The sequence below is a fragment of the Tenrec ecaudatus genome, chromosome 1 (genome assembly GCF_050624435.1).
Source record: "Tenrec ecaudatus isolate mTenEca1 chromosome 1, mTenEca1.hap1, whole genome shotgun sequence".
In the NCBI taxonomy this organism is placed as follows: Eukaryota; Metazoa; Chordata; class Mammalia; order Afrosoricida; family Tenrecidae; genus Tenrec; species Tenrec ecaudatus.
Window position 1 is genome coordinate 521206 of NC_134530.1, and position 17716 is coordinate 538921.

Here is a 17716-nt window from a genome sequence, read left to right on the forward strand (position 1 = left end):
TACTCAGGACACACAATGCACTCAGGCTAGTACTCAGGACACGCACGCACGCAGGCTGGTACTCAGAACACACACGTGCATGCAGGCTGGTACTCAGGACACACACGTGCATGCAGGCTGGTACTCAGGACACACGCGCACTCAGGCTGGTACTCAGGACACACACGTGCACGCAGGCAGGTACTCAGGAGACACACGTGCACGCAGGCTGGTACTCAGGACACACACGTGCACGCAGGCTGGTACTCAGGACACACATGCGCAGGCTGGCATTGGAGAGCTCCCCTGGGTTCTGTGGCTGTGGCCCAGGCGGGCTGCCAGGATGGGTTTGAATATCAGCCTTTAGGCTCTCGACTAACTACCTGGCCCCAGGGTTCCCTCAGGGCATTGCATACCAGCCCCCTTTCACAGTTGGGGAAACTGAGTCCAAGGGAGTTGGGGGGCGGGGGGAGACACACACACACCCAGCACAGATCACAGTGAGGAGATGGAGGATGCCAGTGTGTGTGTGTGCTGCAGGCTGTCACAGGCAGAGAAACCATGGCACAGAGGCACCCTTGGCTCCTGGTTCAGGGCGACCCCGGGCGTGGCAGCAGAGCATCACGGGTGGAGGGCGGCTGTGGAGGGGCCCCACACCTTGGGGGACCTGGAAAATCTCTACCACGGATCTCAAAAGCCCAGTCCAAATCTCCCCCCTTCTAAATCCTAGTTCAATCCTGGAGGGGGTCACAACTCACAGGCCCTGGGCCTGCCCCCCACCCTCAGAGACTGGGGTTCCTAAGCGGGGCAAGGCTGATCCCCTCATTTCAGGAGTCCCCTTGCTCTTCCTGCCTCTACTCAGCCTCGACCCCCTCTCCCCACTGCCCATCTCCATTGTCCTCTCCTCTCCTCTCTGGCCTCCCATGCATTCCTCAGCTTCAAAGGGACCCCCACAGACACCCTGCTCTGAGCCTCAGCAACCCTGTCTGCCTGTCTGCCTCTTCCTCTCAGGGCCCGCCCAGCCACACTGTCCTATAATTCCCCTGTAGCTGCCCTTCCCCCTGGCAGGCAGGCAGGCGGCCCCTCCAAGCGGCCCTCTCTGTAGTGGGCATGCTCAGGCACAGACCTGCTGCCGCTCCCTGCCCTGGCGGCGGCCCCTGCCCTGGCTGGCATCCTGCCCAGCCTATCCCAGTCTCCCCTGGGCTGGCCTGCCCTCCCAGCTGACCCACAGCCAGGACAGGGCACGTGGACGCTTGGACCAGCGGTGGGGCAGGACTCGGCCGGGCACTGCCTCTGGAGCAGCCCCTCTGGGCTGCATGTCGTCTGTAAATGGGGCCGTACCTCAAGGGGCTTCTTTCTACCCCCATGTCCACGTAAACACCCCTTTCCTGGGACTCAGCCACCAACCCCACGCGGGCGTGAACAAGTCAGCCATATGGTCAGGGAAGCCAAGGTGCCCAGACCCCCCATGACGTGTGAGCCCCCCACATGGGACCAAGGAGAAGTACAGAGGCCACCCTCTAAGGTCCAAGGACGCTGCTGTGGGCACACTCAGAGACGGACAGTCTCAGGCTTCCTGGGCACCAGACAGGGACACACCCAGGAGATAAGACCCATCCGGTGACTCCGCCCTCGCCTCTGAGTACCCGGCACATCCAGGAAAGGTGCCAAGCTGGTGTGCCCTGTATATACAGCAGGAGCTCACTCAGTGTTCACACAGGCATGCAGACACAGACAGATACACTAAGACCTTCACACAGACGCACGCACACACACACACAGACTGCGGCACCGTGCCACCCAGGCACACAGCAGGGGCTCAGTCAGTGCTCGCACCCAGAGGCACCACCAGGGCAGATAGCCAGGTCCACCCATGCCCATGCCCACATCCTGCCCCATTGCCCGGGGTCCCTAAGATCAGGCCTGACGGCATGGCTGGGGCCCCAGACCAGGAGGCCAGGTTTCCAAATCCAGCAAGCACCCGAGCCAGGCAGTGGGATCAGCAAGAGCTCTCTCTCCCGGAGGTGGGGGTCTGCACACGGATGGGCAGGGCCTCGCTCTCCCAGGCGGTGCAGCGGAGTGTCCGGTCCAGCCTCAGCCCGTCTCACTTCGAGGACGCTGAGAAAGCGGGCGGAGGGGACTGGTGGCAGGCTCTGAAGACTAGGCCCGACATGCCGTGTGGCGGGGAAGGTGCCGGCCCACAGGCCCGGGGGGCTGGCCCGCTGCTGCCACAGAGAAGGATCTGGAATCAGTGCCCCATGGGCACTGTCCCCACCTGGGCGCGAGGATGATCCAGCACAACTCGACAGCCAGGAGGACAGACCCTCAGTCTCGGAAGCAGTGCAGTCAGGGCGCTCCAGAGAGACTGCGTGTCGTGTCCTTTGGACGAGTGGACAGGAGAGGGCAGTCCCTGGAGAGGGGCAGTGTGCTTGGTAAAGCGCAGAGGTGGCAGGGGAAGAGGACGGCCTTCGAGGAGATGGACGGACACAGTGGCTGCCGCCTCACGTGGGCTCAGGCATAGGGACCGCTGTGAGGGTGACGGCGTGGGTGTTACCTTGTGTGTGGGGTCGCTATGGGTCAGGACAGACCGGAACAAGGGTCATTTGGGGGGGCCGGCTTCCTTTGGTACATGGATTATGCTGTCCTCTCGTTTGCTGACCAGGAAGCCCGAGCACTGGACACTCAGCATGCATGGGTGGTGGGGTCTTGGAGGGGGCTGCGGAGTGGGGGGTGCTGGCTGTAGGTCCCTCCCCTGTCCTCTGACCCTGGACCCCGGGGCCTGCCTGCCCAGCCACAGCACTGGCCTAGCTGTGTCCCTCATGGGCCTTCAATGGGCAGATTAGTTACCATTTAACCCTGTGACCCCCAATTGTCTGCAGGCTGCAGCTGTGGGACAAGCAGAGAGAAGGCGGTCTGGGCCCCGCCCCCTCGCGTGCCCACCCACCGGGTGAGCCTCCTCGGCTGGCCTCTGACCCCAGGGGGGAGGGGCATTGGGTCTGCTAGCCCATCCTTAACAGGCAACCTCCTGGGTCCCTGAAATGGGCCAGGGCCCCTGCACCCCACTGGGCGGTCCATGGGGCAGCGGTAAGCAGCTGGGGCAGCTCCCAGGCCAAGAGTCAGTGAATTGGGGGGCTGGGAGGGTGCTGGACATCAGGTGGGGAAGCTGAGGCACAGAGCGGCTCGTGCCAGGTCACATGGGGCTGAGAGCCCTGATGCGCCCCACCCCCGCACAGAGGCCTCAGCCAGGGCTGAGTCAGCACAGCCGTCTCAAGAGCCCTGACAGGCAGGGCCAGCGGGGAGGGGGGGGCCAGAGCCCATTCCAGCCGCTGGCTAGAGCCACTGACCCATAGAGGCAAGCCGCCACCTCCGCTAATGGTTAACCAGCGGCCCAGGCCCCCCGCAGCAACAAGGGTGCGGCCACACCCACCCCACCTAGCTGCTCCTCGAGAAGGGCAGTCACAGACACGGGGAGGGTGCCCCACGTGCAGGCTCCAGCCCTCCATCCAGCGCGAGCAACCTCCAGACACTTACGCACCAGGGCCCGCGTGACTCGCCCAAACAGGCCCGACGCCTATGCCACACACAGACACAGAGAGATGGACGCAAGAGGTGCTGTTGGACATTGCAGAGCCTGTCCCCACGGCCGGTCACCAGGCCTTTCTACCTGCGGTGCTGGGACCACCCTGCTGCCCGCTGTAGGGCCCCACCTGTGATTCAGAGCGGCCCCTTGGGCCCACTCACAGTGAGCCTGTGTGGTCCGAGTGGGACACGGCCAGGCCCCACGTCACCCTCCCAGTTGCCCTGACAGCCAAGCTTGTTGCAGGCACGGCGTCCGTCCATCTTGGGACGAGCCTTCCTCTTAACGCCGCCCCTCTTCCTTCCCGAGCACGCCGTCCCTCCCCAGGGACTGGTCTCTCCTGACAACACGTCCACAGTAGGTGAGGCCACGTCTCGCCAGGTGCCTCCCAGGGGCACTTTGGCCGTGCTTCTGCCAAGACAGATCTGTCTGCTCTTTGGACAGTCCGTACGCTCTCCCAGCCGTCATCCAAATGCACCGATTCTTCTTCTGTCTTCCTCACTCAGTGTCCATCCGCCTCCACATGCACCTGAGGCCGTGGAGGCGGCCATGGCTTGGGTCCGGGGCACCTCAGTCCTCAAAGTAGCACGCTTGTTTTGGAGGTTGGTCTTCAAGGCGGCCTCGTGCCGAAGATTCGCCCAACACGAAGCCTCCTTTGACTTCCCGACCACCTCCCTCTGTGAACACTGATCTCGAGTCCCCTAGCAGCGTCGTTATTGTCTCTGTGTACCGCGATGGCGTTTAGCAGTGCAGTTGTTTGGGGTCTCCCTCACACTGAGTCCTCGTCCCTGCTGAAGGCCTCCAGGCCTCCTCACACTCAGCAGGCAGGGCTGCGTCACCCGCACAGGGCGAGCTGTTCCTAAGATGGGCTCCGATCCTGACACCACCACCTCCTTGGGTGACCCGGCTCCTCTGCAGATCTGCGGCACACAGACGGCACAGCGTGTGAGAGGATACAGCCCTGGGGCACCCTCTCCTGACCTGACATCTCTCACGAGCACAACTGCATGTTCTGGGACACAGTACTCTGCAAGGGGACCCACGGTGCGCTGTCACCCACGCGGTCTCACGCTTTTCTGAGGAGCAGAATCATCTCTCCAGTGCTGTCTGCCTTCAGGTGGATCTGTCTGTCTGATGGGAGGATGATGGCCCTCCCTCGTCCACGCCCTCTCCCAACCCTGGCGCTTGGAAAAATCCAGGCTGATCATTCCCACATTCCGTTGGGCCACCTTTCCTCGGAATGGATCCGGATGGACGCGGAACCTCTCCCGGCTGGTGGGCCAGGCAGCGCTGGTCTTAAATTCTTAGTCTGCGCCGGTGTGGGCTTCCAGAGCTCCACCAGGTTGCTGAAACATCCCGTCGGCATTCCATCGCTTCCTGGAGACTCATTTTCCCCAGAGATGCCTTCAGGGCAGTCTGAACCTCTTCCTTTCACACCTGGCTTCTTGCTCACTTGCTGCCTCCTGGAATGGCGGAAGGTCAAGCAGAGGCTTTGGCGATGGGCAACAGACAACTCGGCATTCCTTCCGTCCCTCCCTCGGAGCCCACCGGCTTGTCTACAAGGCCCGTCAACACGGTAGCTCCAGGCTGGGTTTCTCCCCTCCCATTCCTTTGGCTGCGTGCGTGCCTCCTCTTTGGGCTTTGCGTGCTCTGGGCCTCCGTGTATTTGTTACACTTCTCACTCAGTCTCCAGGAACCTCCTTGCCAACTTGGCGGCATCACCCCGTCGGCGACCCTGGGCAAGCGTCTCTCCCGACACCCGTCCCCCGGTCTGTTCTCCCAGGTCTCTTCCGCCACCTTCCGCTTCCTTTATGAAAGGCGACCTCGAGGCTCTCCCTGGGCTCATCAGGTCTCCTGTCCGTCGTGTCCGAAGCTTCTCCGTCTTCCTGCTGACAAGCCACATGGAGCTACGCTGATGGGGCCAGAGCCCTGGAGCTGGAGGAGCCACGTGGAGACCCACGCCAGCGCTGACATCCTTCCACCGCCACTGGGTCCACAAGACCTCCTACCCTCTGGCCTGTGATCTTCCCGCATTTGACGTCATTGCATGTGCTGCGTGAGGAATTTATGGGCCAGTACGGACATTTGGGGTAAGATCGGACTGATGGACTGGATTGGCCTGGGCTGGGATGTTTTCTCAGTGTACAATTGCTCTTGGATATAAAGTTCTCCCTTACACACATGCGTCTCCCTGGATTTGCTTCTCTAGCCTACCCGGACTAACACAGATGCCGATAATGGAAGACCTGAGTTGCGGGAGGTCTGAAGGAGAGACCTGGCTGGGGAGGGGCTTCCGAGGGTCTGCTAACTGCAACTCGGAACCCCCAGCCGCTGCTTGGAGAGGGAGGAGGCTGTCTGCGCCCGTAAAGAGTCACAGCCTCCGAAACCCACAGGGGCGAGCTGATCCTGTCTCTGAGCTTCTCTGCCATCTCGTCCCTGGAGACAGCCTCCTGGCGCCCGCCCAGCAGGGCCCAGGCGTGCAGTTCTGTGTTGGCTGGAGGTGTGGGCAGAGCCGAGGCCACCGGACTGGGAAAGCCCTGTCCCGTGAGCCCTGACACCTGCCCTGTCACCAGCACCCCCAGGCACCCCCGCCTCTCAAGTTCTCCACCAGGAACACCCAGCGCCTTCCTGTGGCCAAGGACCCGGCCCCCGAGGGACTCCCTCCCCTGGCATCAGAGAGCGGGGAGGGACGGGCACTGCCCTTGCAGGCTCACGTCCACAAGGCCGGGGGTGGTGCGACCACAAGGGAGGAAGCACTGCGTGGCCCTGACCGGGAAAGAGGACACTTCCTGATGCATTCGGATCCGTGCACCCCCCTCAGGGCCGACCACGTGGCGCAGCCGCTGCAACGGGGTTAAACCAACTCCTGCCTTCTTCCCTCAGAGCAGCCGTGGGTCAGCCCCACCGCACAGGGGTCGACAGGCTCCTGCTTCCCCAGCCGCACCACCAGGGCCCATCTGGGTGCGCCAGTGCCTCCTGGAGCAGAAGCCCCACAGACGCCTGCAGGCAGCCCTCAGGCGGGACTCTCAGCAGAGGGCCTGCCAGCCTGAGCCAGGGCACTGGCTCTTGGGGAAGGCTGGCTCTCCTCACTGCCCTGCTCCCAGGGTCTGCCGTCTCCCACTGTCCTGCCCGCTCCTCTCCGCTCTGGGTGCTGCCTGACTTGCCCACTTGCTCAGGCTCCGCGTCTTTGTGAGACTAACTGCAGGGTCACCCTGTGCTGGCCCACCCACCACCGTCACGCAGACGGCCCGCTCCCTGTGGGACGTGAGCACGGGCCGGAGGTGGGGCCGGCAGCCCTGTCTGGAGGGTGGCATCTGCAGCCCAGTGGCGTGTGTTATTAGAAAGCTTGGGGCGGGCAGGACGCTTGGCAGCGAGCAGCAGGGTGGAGAACTGGTGTGGGCGTGGGCAGGCTCGGTGGGGCTCTGACCTGGTGGCCGGGTGGCGGGTGAGGGCCAGATAAGGTTCTTCCGGCCGAGCCAGGGCAGTTCCCAGTGCTGCCACGGGCCAGGGCGCCGTGCCAGGGGCTGGCGGGCAGGCAGCCTCCTATGCCCGCCACAGCCCAGCTGGCCCTGTGCCAGCAGCCACAGCAGCTGCAATAGACAGGTGGGGCGGCCGTGCACCCCAGGGGCTCCCGGCCCACCTCCCCTGCCCACAAATGCCACCAGCCCAGCGCCCAGGAAGATCCCACTGGCGTTGGGGGCCTGGCTGCCCGCCACTCGGCACATACCCTGTGTCTGAGAGCTCCCGGCAGCTGCTGGACCTCTGCCCATGCTGGCCTGCCACCAAGAACCCCGGCTGTCCTCGGAAACGTCCGTCTGAACCCGCCCGCTGAAGCCCTGCTGGCCTAGCTGCCTGCTGGCTCCTCCACTCCTGCCCGGGCCAGGCCTGCCAAGGGCTCTCAGGGCCCAGCCCCAAGCTATCAGCACCCCCACCACACACCAGCTCCCAGTACCTCCCCCTCGCAGGTGTATGTACATGTGTGTGCTTGTGCGAGTGCACGGGGGTGACCCTATAAAAGGCTGAAAAACGCCCCATATTGGCCCCTGCCTCCTGCTAAGGGCGCCTTGGTGGTGGAGGCTTCTCCCAGGGACTGGAGGTGGAGGGAGATTGCGATACTGGGCGGGAGGTCTGGGGAAGGACGGTGAGGGGGCATGGCCCATGCCAGGCCACCTGAGGGCGGCCCCACCTCTGCCCATGTGTCTAGGTTCTGTCCCAGAGGGCAGCGTGTGGTGGAGGCACGCCCCAGACCAGTGGTCTGGTGAGGCCCCTTCAGCTAGGCAGTACCTCCCACAGGTCCTGGATCCCAGCCCAGCCCGACACACACACCCCTGCAGCCAGCAAACAACTCCGCTCCCCCATCTGTACAGGGGCAGCGCGGGGGGCTGAGGGCTCCTCCTTTGCGTGAGGACAGGGCACATGGTCCCCTGACTGCCCCTCCTGCTGTCCTTGGCCCATTTGCAACTCTGGGGCCCTGGACATGACCTGGGACAGTGGGGGGTCCTGGCCACGATGCAGATCCAAACCACGGGAGGGCGGAAGGCTGGGCAGACACTGATGGAAAACACTGGCCCTTACTCTCAACACCGGTAGCCACAGGCCACAGCTCCTCACACAGAGAGCCATAGGACGGCCACTCAGATGACATCAAGTGACACAGCCACCACATGACACAACCGCCACGCAGCACAACCGCCACATGACACAGCCACCATGTACAACCGCCACATGACACAAATACATGACACAACCGCCACACAGCACAACCGCCACATGACACAGCCACCATATGATACAACCACCATGTACAACCGCCACATGACACAAATACACGACACAACCGCCACACAGCACAACCGCCACACAATACAACTGCCACATGATAAAACGCCTTAAGACACAACCACCACATGACACAACTGTCACACAACACAACCACCACACACTACGATTGCCACATGGTACAGGTACCGCATGACACAATCATCACACAGTTCAACCACCACACGGTACAACCGTTACATGACACAGCCATCCTGCCCCCACACAGGGTCACCCACAGCAGGGACAGGACCTGCGTGTGACACGGGCAAGCACAGCCAGGCACAGGCCTGCACCACCTGCACCCAAGAAAGTTGCCAACAGGTAAATCCAGCCACGGGCAGCCCAGCGGGTGTCTGAGGATGGGGGGGCCGGTGCACGTGGTAAGCTGGCCGAGGGTGGGGGTCGGACGTGGCGGGCTGACACGCGACTGTGAAACACAAGCACCGCTGCTCACACACGTCCCTCCGTCCATCCGTGGGGGTTGGGACTCCACAGCACTGTCTCCCAATTAAGTGGCTGCCCATGAGGGAGCCTTCCAGACCCAGGCTCAGCCCCTGCCAGTGGACAGACGGGCTGGGCCCAGGGACACAGACCATTACAGCGGCGCAGCCCGAGTGTCCCCTACACACACACACGGGCAGTGACAGCCACACCACAAGAAACGATGGTGGGCAACACATCAGGGCGCAAGGGCCTGGCACCAGCGATGCCTCCGACCGCATGCCCAACCCCATCCCCTCACCCCCCCAGGACCGGGCTGAGCAGCTCCCGAGGGTCTCCGAGAGCACCCACCTACCGCCAGGCACCCGGCGGATTGGATTGTGGCCACAACATCACCAGGGCCCCTGCAGGGGGTCTCAGGAGTGCCAACTGGGGCAGCAGGCTGACATCCGAGTCGCCCATCTGACCGTTCACTCCGTGCCCTGGGCAGGGAGCCCACTGGCAGCTCCCCCAGACGGCGGCTGAGGGTTTGCACGTGGAAGTCGGCCTGTGCCTGCCAAGACCAGGCGGAAGCAGCAGGGAGCGGGCCAAGTGGGCGGCCGGCCGGGCTGCCGCGTGCCAGGAAGGGGGCCAGCTCCAGAGTCAACAGGACCCACATCTGCTGGCCAGCAGGGCCAGGCTACTGTGGACACTGCAGCGCAGGTGTGGCCCAGCCAGGCAGCTGGCCGGGCCACAGGCAGGCCTGCTGGCCTACACCCGTCCCATAGCCTCCAACCTCAACCTCTGGGAGACCCAATCAGGTGCCGTCTGAGCCTGGTGCAGTCACATTCCACCTATCCCAGGGCCTTTGCACATATGCCCCCACCCCCACCACCCCCACACACACCTGGGGCCCTGGGGCCTCAGCGGCCGGGCACTGGACTGCTCAGGGGCCACTCTCAGGAGAAAGGGGCACTCTGAGATTGAGTCTTGGAACCTCTGGGAGACAGTTCTCGGCAGTCAGCTTGGTTTGTGGTTTGGGGGAACCCATGGTTGGCTCCTTCCTGCCACTGGCCCCTATGTCTCCTCCTGATGGGCCCTCTGGGTGTCCCCAGCCTAAGATGCCAGCTGCCACCCCAGCATCCAGACAACCTTGACAAAAGGACACCGTGAGGGCAGTGTGGATATGAACCCGTTACCACTCAGCCCTTCGAGGGGCGTGGACTATGTGGCCATGCTACCTGTCCACTCCGCCCCCGCCATCTCGTCTGGTCTTGAGCAGGTGTCCCGACGGTCTAGTGTTGGAGTTGGCAGCCACCTGCAGGGTCGGCAGTTTGAAACCACCAGCCTGCATGAAGGGAGCAAGACGGGGCTTTCTATTCCCATAGTTACAGGCTCAGACACCCACAGAGGCTGTCCCGCCCTGTCCTGTAGGGTCACCGTGAGTCCACATTGACTCGATGGCAGGGAATGTCCCGGCCTTGGTTTCCCCATCTCAGAAAGACCCAGAAGCGGCCCTTCGACATCACCATTGGGGTCTAGTGGCTCTGGGGTCAGGGAACTGGGCCCCTGCCCAGCCTGGCCACCCCCAATCCCTGATCAGCAAAGGGCTCAGGAGCCAAGGGGGCCTGGGCAGTGGTCAAGGAAGGAGGGCAGAGGGCAGGGTGGCAGCTGGGTCAGGCACAGAGCCTGCTGCTTCAGCCCGTGGTCTTCCTGCCACTGCCACTGGATGAGCCATGCTGCCACAGAGTGGGCAGGTTCGGGCACACACTCCCAGGGCCCTCCCCGCAGCAGGCCTCAGAGCCCCATGGGGCATGGCTTCCACCCTGCTGTGCAAATCCTCCGATGGCTCTGCTCAGAAGTTCCAGGCCTGCCCCCCACGACCCCCCAGGAGCCTCCCTTCACACCCCATGCCCCACAGCACTGCCCGGCACTGTCGCTCCCAGGGCACCCATCTCCCCGAAGTACCCACAGAAACAAGGGGAAGGACAGTTCCGGGACTGGGCCCTAATTCTTGGCCGGTTCCACAGGACACCTCTGTGCTGAGAAGAGGCCCCGAGCCCAGGTTCCCCTGGGGCTGCCCCAGCCACACGGCGTGCCAGGCCCTGCCCCCCACCCGGGCAGCCCCAGGGGTCCCGGCCTCAGATGGGAGGAGGAGGTCCAGTGGGGCCAGCTGCCCAAGGTGGCCATCTGGTTACCATCTGCCCAGCCCAGAGGCCGCCTTCAAAGGCTGCCCCGCCTGGCCACTTCCTCTGCCCCTGCCTCAGCCCCGGCTTCCTCCCCTCCTAGGCCCAGGGCTCCGTCCACCACTGGACCCCCGAGGCCCTGCCGGCTCAACCTCAGCTACCCGCACAGCCTTGACCCCAGTACAACCACAGTTGGACCAGTGTCTGTGCTCCCCAACCTCCCCTCCGACACAGCGGGCGGCTGGACTTTGCTCGAGGACAGGACAGCCACACACACCCTGCTTAGTGTCCACAGTACCTGACCGATCACATCAGATCCCACACCACATCCATGGGGATCCGTCGCTGCCTGCATGCAAGCCCTGCCCCCCAGTGAGCTGCTCAGCCGAGGTTCTCCCATACACGCTCACTCTGACCACCTCCTGGCCTTTGATGCCCAGACGCCTGCTGCCGGCCAGGCCCCCTGGAGGGGACACTGGGGAGCATTCCCACATTGAACGAACACCTCCACATTGAATAAGCACCCCCATGACACCCCCACATTGAATGAGTGCTTCCCACAACCCAAAGTGGAGATCCACATCCCTGGCACCTGCCCCGGGGCCTACCTGCTTGAACTGCTCCTCATAGGTCCAGTCCCCGTGGTCTGGCGGCTGCAGGGGGGGCACCGAGTGGGCAGTGCCCCCAGGGTGGGCAGGGCCAGGACCCTGGCGTTCCTGGCCAGCCAGCGCCCGGGGTACGCCATCGCTGCGGAAGGGCTGGGTTGGCTGGGCCTTGCGGGGAAACAGAGCTCCGGAGCCCAGGCCAGCTGGCCCCGGGGGGCCCAGCCCCTCTTCCTCATCCTCGTCCTCCTCGTAGTCTTCCTCCTCCTCCTCTTCCTCCTCCTCATCTAGGTCCTCGTCCTCCTCGGCCAGGTCTTCCTCCAGCTCCTCCTCCTCCCACCTGTGCTTGCTGTGGGGGGCAGAGGGCGGGAGTCAGGGGCAGAGGGGCTTGGGCCCAGTTCCTGCTGTGGCTTCTCCACCAGCTCACGCTACAGAGAGGCTGCCCCTGGCCATCAGCGGAGGGTGTTGGGCCCGCTCTACCTGGGCCTATCCCACAAGACACCAGTGCCCTGCTTGCAGCTCGGGCCTGCCTTCCCCCCCCCACCACGCCTCGCTCCACAGCCAGCCTGACTGGCCTCCAAAGCCCAGTCACGTCTTCCCATGGGACCCTGGCCTTCAAGACCCCCGCTGCTTTCCCCCACCTGCAGACACAGTCCCCGCAAACTCGAGGCAGGGCTTTCCCAAGAGTCCCCACCGGGCCTGTCCCTTTGGCAAGGACTCTGAGGGACTTGGGGTGGGAGAGACTCAGGCCAGCCACACAACCTCTGGCACACACGTGGGTGTGTGTGTGTGTGTGGGTGGGTGGGTGTGCACCTAACTGTTCCTGCAGCTCAGTAAGTGAGCACGGGGCACCTGCTCGCCTGCTGGCTGGGCCCCCAACCCTCGGAGCCTCCCCGGGATCCTCCACAGCTGCACCTTGACCTGGCCCTGTCCCCCTTCTCCCCTCCAACATCTCTCCGACTCGAGGCTCCATGTGGTCCCGGGGTCACTCCAGCTCCAGCACAGGCCGGAGGTGGTGCATGATGTGGGGGAGGGGGACAAGGACAAGCCATGGAACACACTTAGCACGGTCCTAACCCAACCCTGGCCACAGGCCTGCCCAAGGGAGCACTGGCCCATGGGGCCCCACCAGCAAGAGATGCCCCCCAAACACCAGCCCCCGGGTCCGCTGGCCACATGGCCCAACTCACAGGTCCTCGTCTGAGACCAGGTCCTCAAAGTGCCCCACGCCTTCGCCTGGCGGGGGCCCCTCCTGGCCTCGGCCGGGGGCTGCAGGCGGGTTGGGGGTGCCCTTGGGGGTGGTGGCATCCTCGTCCTCAGAGCCCCCTCGGGGGCTGGCCGGGTGACCCAAGCCCGCGGCCACAGCGCGCATGGCGGCCAGGGCGGCCATCTGCGCCTGCTGCATCCGGGTGCTCTCGGGCTCCCGGTCCTCCTCGGTGGTGGCGGGGGGCCGGGCGCGGGCCGGGGGGCCGGCGGGGGGCTCGGGTGGCTGGCGGGCCTCCAGCTCCTGGCGGGCTCTCTGCTGGCGCTGCAGCAGGGTCTCCATCACAGCCTGCAGCTTCATGGCCCTGCGGGCCGGGCCGCCCCGGGCACTGGGCGCAGGCGGAGGGGGCGGCCCCTGTGGGGAGGGTGCCCGGCCGCACTGCAGGGTGGGGGCCGCGGGGGAGCCGGGGCAGTGCAGGGTGGCAGGGGGCAGGGGCGGGGGCCGCCGGGCTCAGGCCAAGGGCTGGCAGGGCATGCCAGCAGCAGGCCTTTAAGGGGCCTCCTTGTCAAGCGTGATGCCGGGCAGCGGGTGGCCGGCTCATCCAAGCATTGGTACAAACCTGTGGGGAGGCAAGGCAAGGGGGTCAGGGCACCCAGAGACCCTGGGAAAGTCCCTCCAGCCCTCCCAATGGAGCAAAGCTGGAGCCTCCAGACTGGGACTCCCCACGGGCCCCCTTGCCAGCTGCCCCCAGGCCCGCTGCCCTGGGGGAAAATGGCTCATCTTAGAGACTACTCTCCTGCTCTGATTGGCTGCCAGGGAGGGCCAGGAGGCTTCTAGGCTGGGTTCCAGGTGCTGCTCAGGCTCCCATAGGTGCATCCCTCCAGGGCGGGGTCCCTGCACTCTGCTTCACCCATGGCTGAGGACAGCAGTCACCACTGGCCACACGTGCAGGGCTACCACCTGCCCATCCCCAGGGCATGCCCACTTCATCTCAAGGCCCTGATGGGGAGGGGGGCCAAGACCACCACGGGAGAAATGCAGTAGCTGTAGCACCCCCATAGGTGTGTCCATGGGGGTCAGGCAGTCCCTTATGGAGGAAGAGACAGAGGGCCCCAGAAGTCCTCCTCCCTCAGGCCACACGGGGTGAGTCTCTGTCCCTACCTCTTTGTGCTGGGGCACAGGGGCCTGAGGCCCTGAGGATACCTGACGGATCCTTGCTTAGCAAGGAGGGAGGCCTCTGGGGCCCCCAAGTGGAGGTAACTTCCCAGAATGCACTTTGCTTGGTCCCCACTAGTGCTGAGGGTCCCTGACACCCTGACACTAGACACAACCGGGGACCAGGGGCAGGAGCACCAATGTCCCCCACCCCCACCCACCAAGGCCACCAATAAAACAGTGGGCAGAGACCAACAGCCCCCAGGGACAGCCCACACTGCATGGTAGGGAAGGGGGAGGGGACACAGCCAGGCCTTTCATGGGCCCAGAACTCCACACACCCCACCACTGAGCAATGAGCCCCCAAATGCTCCTAGGCCAGTCCTGGGCCCATCAGGCTGGGGGTGGGAGATGGAGTAGGGACCCCTGGGTGGGGGAGCTACACCTCTCTCCTTGCAATGTCCCACTCCTCAAATGGCCGCCCCCCAGGATCCCCACTGTGACTTCAGCACTGTTGGAAGGGGCAGTGGGGTGGGAGCAGGTGGTGGGGTGTGTAAGGGCCCCAGTCTCCGAGTCTGCCTGGTGAGGGCCCAGTCCCAGCACACAAAGGCCCCTGGACTGGGGCTGGGAAGTGACTAGGCAGCCCCTGACCTTCAGAGAAGGGAAGAGTAGCATCCACCCACCCTCCCACCCCCTGGGCAGTGGCCACCCTCGGGCCCCAGAAGTGCTGAGGGGCCACTTCATGCCCAGTGTCTGGTCTGGTTGGGTTCACTGCCCCTCCCCCACCTTTGACAACTTCAAGACTAGCCACACACACACCCCCACTACGGAAATGCTCCAGGCGACGCCACCCCTTTGGGGGGCAGAAGGAAGAGGCCAGAGGAAGCCACTCCCCCCAGGGTCCCCCCCCAAGTCGGCTGGGTTTAATGACCCTTCCCTTCAGTCCTGCTGTGGGGGAGGGGCACGAAGTAGGCCTCCTCATTGGGTGGGTGGTGGGGACAGGTGGGAACCCTAGCGCCCCCTCACCCCACGCAGGCCAGGACTACACTCCCCCCCCATCCCCACCAATTAACCCTACACTGGAGACGCCCACCTCCTCCAGACCCCTCCCCCAATGAACCCTTTGTCCTCAGCCCCCACCCCCACTTTATGACAACCTTACCGAGGGAGGCAAGGGGGAGGCAGGCCCTGGACCCTGGGCCGGAATGGGTACAGGGGGGGGGTTGCAGGGTGGTCGTTGGGAGGGGGGATCGGGCCACACCCTCCCCCAGTGCTGCCCAGAGAGGTCACCCGCTGGGCTGGGGCCTTGCAAAACACGGTTATTTAAAGAGTTGTGTAAGCTTGGGGCCCAGGGGCCCTCACTCCAAGAGGGGAAGCCGAGGGGGAGGGGCGGGGCAGAAAGCTGGGGAAGGGGTGAAAAGGGCCCCGGGGTGGGGGCGAGCGGAGGAAGTGAAAAAGAAAAACTGGACAAGAAATAGAACTGCAAAAACCCCGTCGGGCTTTCAAAGGCTTCTACGAAAGCGGCCGATTTGCATGGGGGGGGGGGCAATGGCTTCCCCCGGCCGCCGAGCGAGCGCAAACGGAAGGCGTTGACCAAGCGGCCGCCGGGCTCGGACGCCCATCGTTGGAATTGACCAACAAGCCTTCCCGCACTTCCTGAGGCCGCTTTTGTATGGGGTAGGGGGCGGCCTTGGAAACTTTGGGGGACCGCTTTCTCCTGGGGGCTCCGACGGGGAGCCGAGCCCAGACTCCGAGCGCAGGGACCAGCGATGCCTCCCGGGGCCCCTTGTGCCCTCGGAGGCGACTTTATAAATAAACCAGCGGGCCAGGAAGGGTCGCCCGCCTGCGCGCGCGCCTGGCCACCCGGCGCCCCCACCCCTCTCTCGGGCGCCCCGATAAACGCCTTAATTACGAGGGCAAACATTAAATACAAAGCCGAACAGGCGTAGCCCCCCGCGCGCGCACCGAGACGATTTCCTTCCGCTGGGGTGGGGAGGGGGAGCGCGCGCCCGTGATCCCCGACCGCCCCCTCCACCCCGGTGCGCCCCTGCGCAATTTAGGAGACGGAGAGACCCGGGAGGAGCGGGCGCGGAGGAGTCCACCCTGGCCCCGACGGTCCAGGGTCGCGCTCAGGGCTCCAGGCCCTCTCCACTTTCCTGCTTAACTTTGGGGACCACCCCCAACCCGCATCCACTCCGGGGCACGCTGCGCCCACCCTGCGGCCGGAACCCGTGGTTTTTAAGGCCGCCGGCAGGCCCAGCCTCACCGCGCGGGGGGCCTCTGGGGAGAGCGCGCCCGCGTCCGGCCGGACCCGGCCAGTGACCTCGGGGCCCCGGCTGCGCGCGGCCAGCCCGGGACCGCCGCCGGCTTCGCGCTGCGCGCCGACTCACCGCGCCGCCAGTCGCGTCCGCGTCTACACCCCCATCAGAGCCGATTGGTAAAGTCGCCCCGCGCGCGGCCTCCCCCGCCCCTCCGCGCCCTGCCCCCCCCCAACCCCCGGGCGCGCTCACCGCCCCGCAGACAAATCAGCGGCTGACGAATCGCTCTCTGATGCAAATACCTCGCCGGTGATTCAGCGCGACGGCCCGGGACGCGGGGAGGGGTCTCGCGAGGCCCCCTCCCCCTCCCCCGGACGCCCCCACGGCCCAGCGCTCGGTCCCGAGCGACGTAGAACTCGCCCTGGGGTGCTGGGGGCGAAGAGAGTGGACGGAAATTTTTGAGGTCGCGGCCCCTTTAAGTGATAATAAATAATAAAAGGAGGAGGGGGGGTAGACGCGGGAGGCCCCGCCCTCACCCTAGGGACGGTGGGCAAAGTGCGTGCCGGGGACGGAGCGTAGAGGGCGCGAAGGGCGCGGCCGGAGCTGGGAGCGCCCGAGGTGGGAGGAGCTGAGCTCGAGCCTCGGCCCCGTAGGGAGTAGAACCTCGCGCGGTCTGAGTCCTTCGCTTACCGGTCACGGAGGAGCGGCCTTCCGGACTTGGAGTTTTACCCCGACCCCTTACACTGCAACCGGCTGGGAGCCTCGGTTTGCTCCACGGTAGAATGGGCGTGGTGGAGGATTAGAGACCAGGTTAAGGGTTGGAGGTAGAGAGGAGTGTCAGGGGACAAGGGAAGGGCCCGTGGCTCCGAAGTGGGGACCGGCCAGGTGGGAAGGGGTTGGCCTCCAAGTGGGCGTGGGGTGGACGCCAGGCCCCGGGAACCCCATCAGGAGCAGAGGCAGGAGAGGCAAGACCGCCGTCCCCACGTTTCTCCGCGTCGACGTCTCCTCGTCACCGGCCGGTGTCCACTGCGGGGTGCTCATAAAATTGTCACCGCCTCATTACACAGAGCTGCAAACAACACAGGGGAATGGGTGGTGGGCGTGGGATCCAACAGAACCTGCTCCCTGCGGTGGCCTCTGGGGGCTTAGAGGGTGGGGGGTGGCCAGTCGGGGAACTCAGGTTGCCCGCACAGATGTGGGGGACAGCACCCCCTCCCCTACCCCAGGCGGATGCCATGGCCGGCGGGCAGGGCTTATACCCCGTCTTTACCCTGGGAGACCACTTCAGCCTGCCCTTTCCCCAAGCCCTGTGACAGGCCTGAGGGGGGAAGTAGCCTCCTACCCCAGGCCGGAAATGTCTCTATCCACCCCCCTACCTACCTACCTACCTACCTACACACACACACACACACACACACACACAGAACTAGGGCCTGAGGTCCTAGGGTCTGGTTGGCCCACTGGGAGGTCAGTACCTTTAGGCTATTAAACACCCATCTCAGCTGCTTACCTCC

At 64.7% G+C, this 17716-nt stretch overlaps 1 protein-coding gene across 1 annotated transcript in view; it reads right to left on the reverse strand.

The window, feature by feature from the left end:
• Window positions 1-16449, reverse strand: part of ARID3A (AT-rich interaction domain 3A) — a 35533-nt gene extending 19084 nt beyond the window's left edge. Inside the window, exons 1-3 of the mRNA XM_075543892.1 lie at window positions 16335-16449; window positions 12776-13408; window positions 11592-11934 (exon numbers count right to left, since the gene is read on the reverse strand). Of these exons, the coding sequence (XP_075400007.1) occupies window positions 11592-11934; window positions 12776-13149 (717 nt within the window). The 5' untranslated portion in view covers window positions 13150-13408; window positions 16335-16449. The remainder of the gene's footprint in view (window positions 1-11591; window positions 11935-12775; window positions 13409-16334) is intronic.
• Window positions 16450-17716: the final 1267 nt, after the last annotated feature.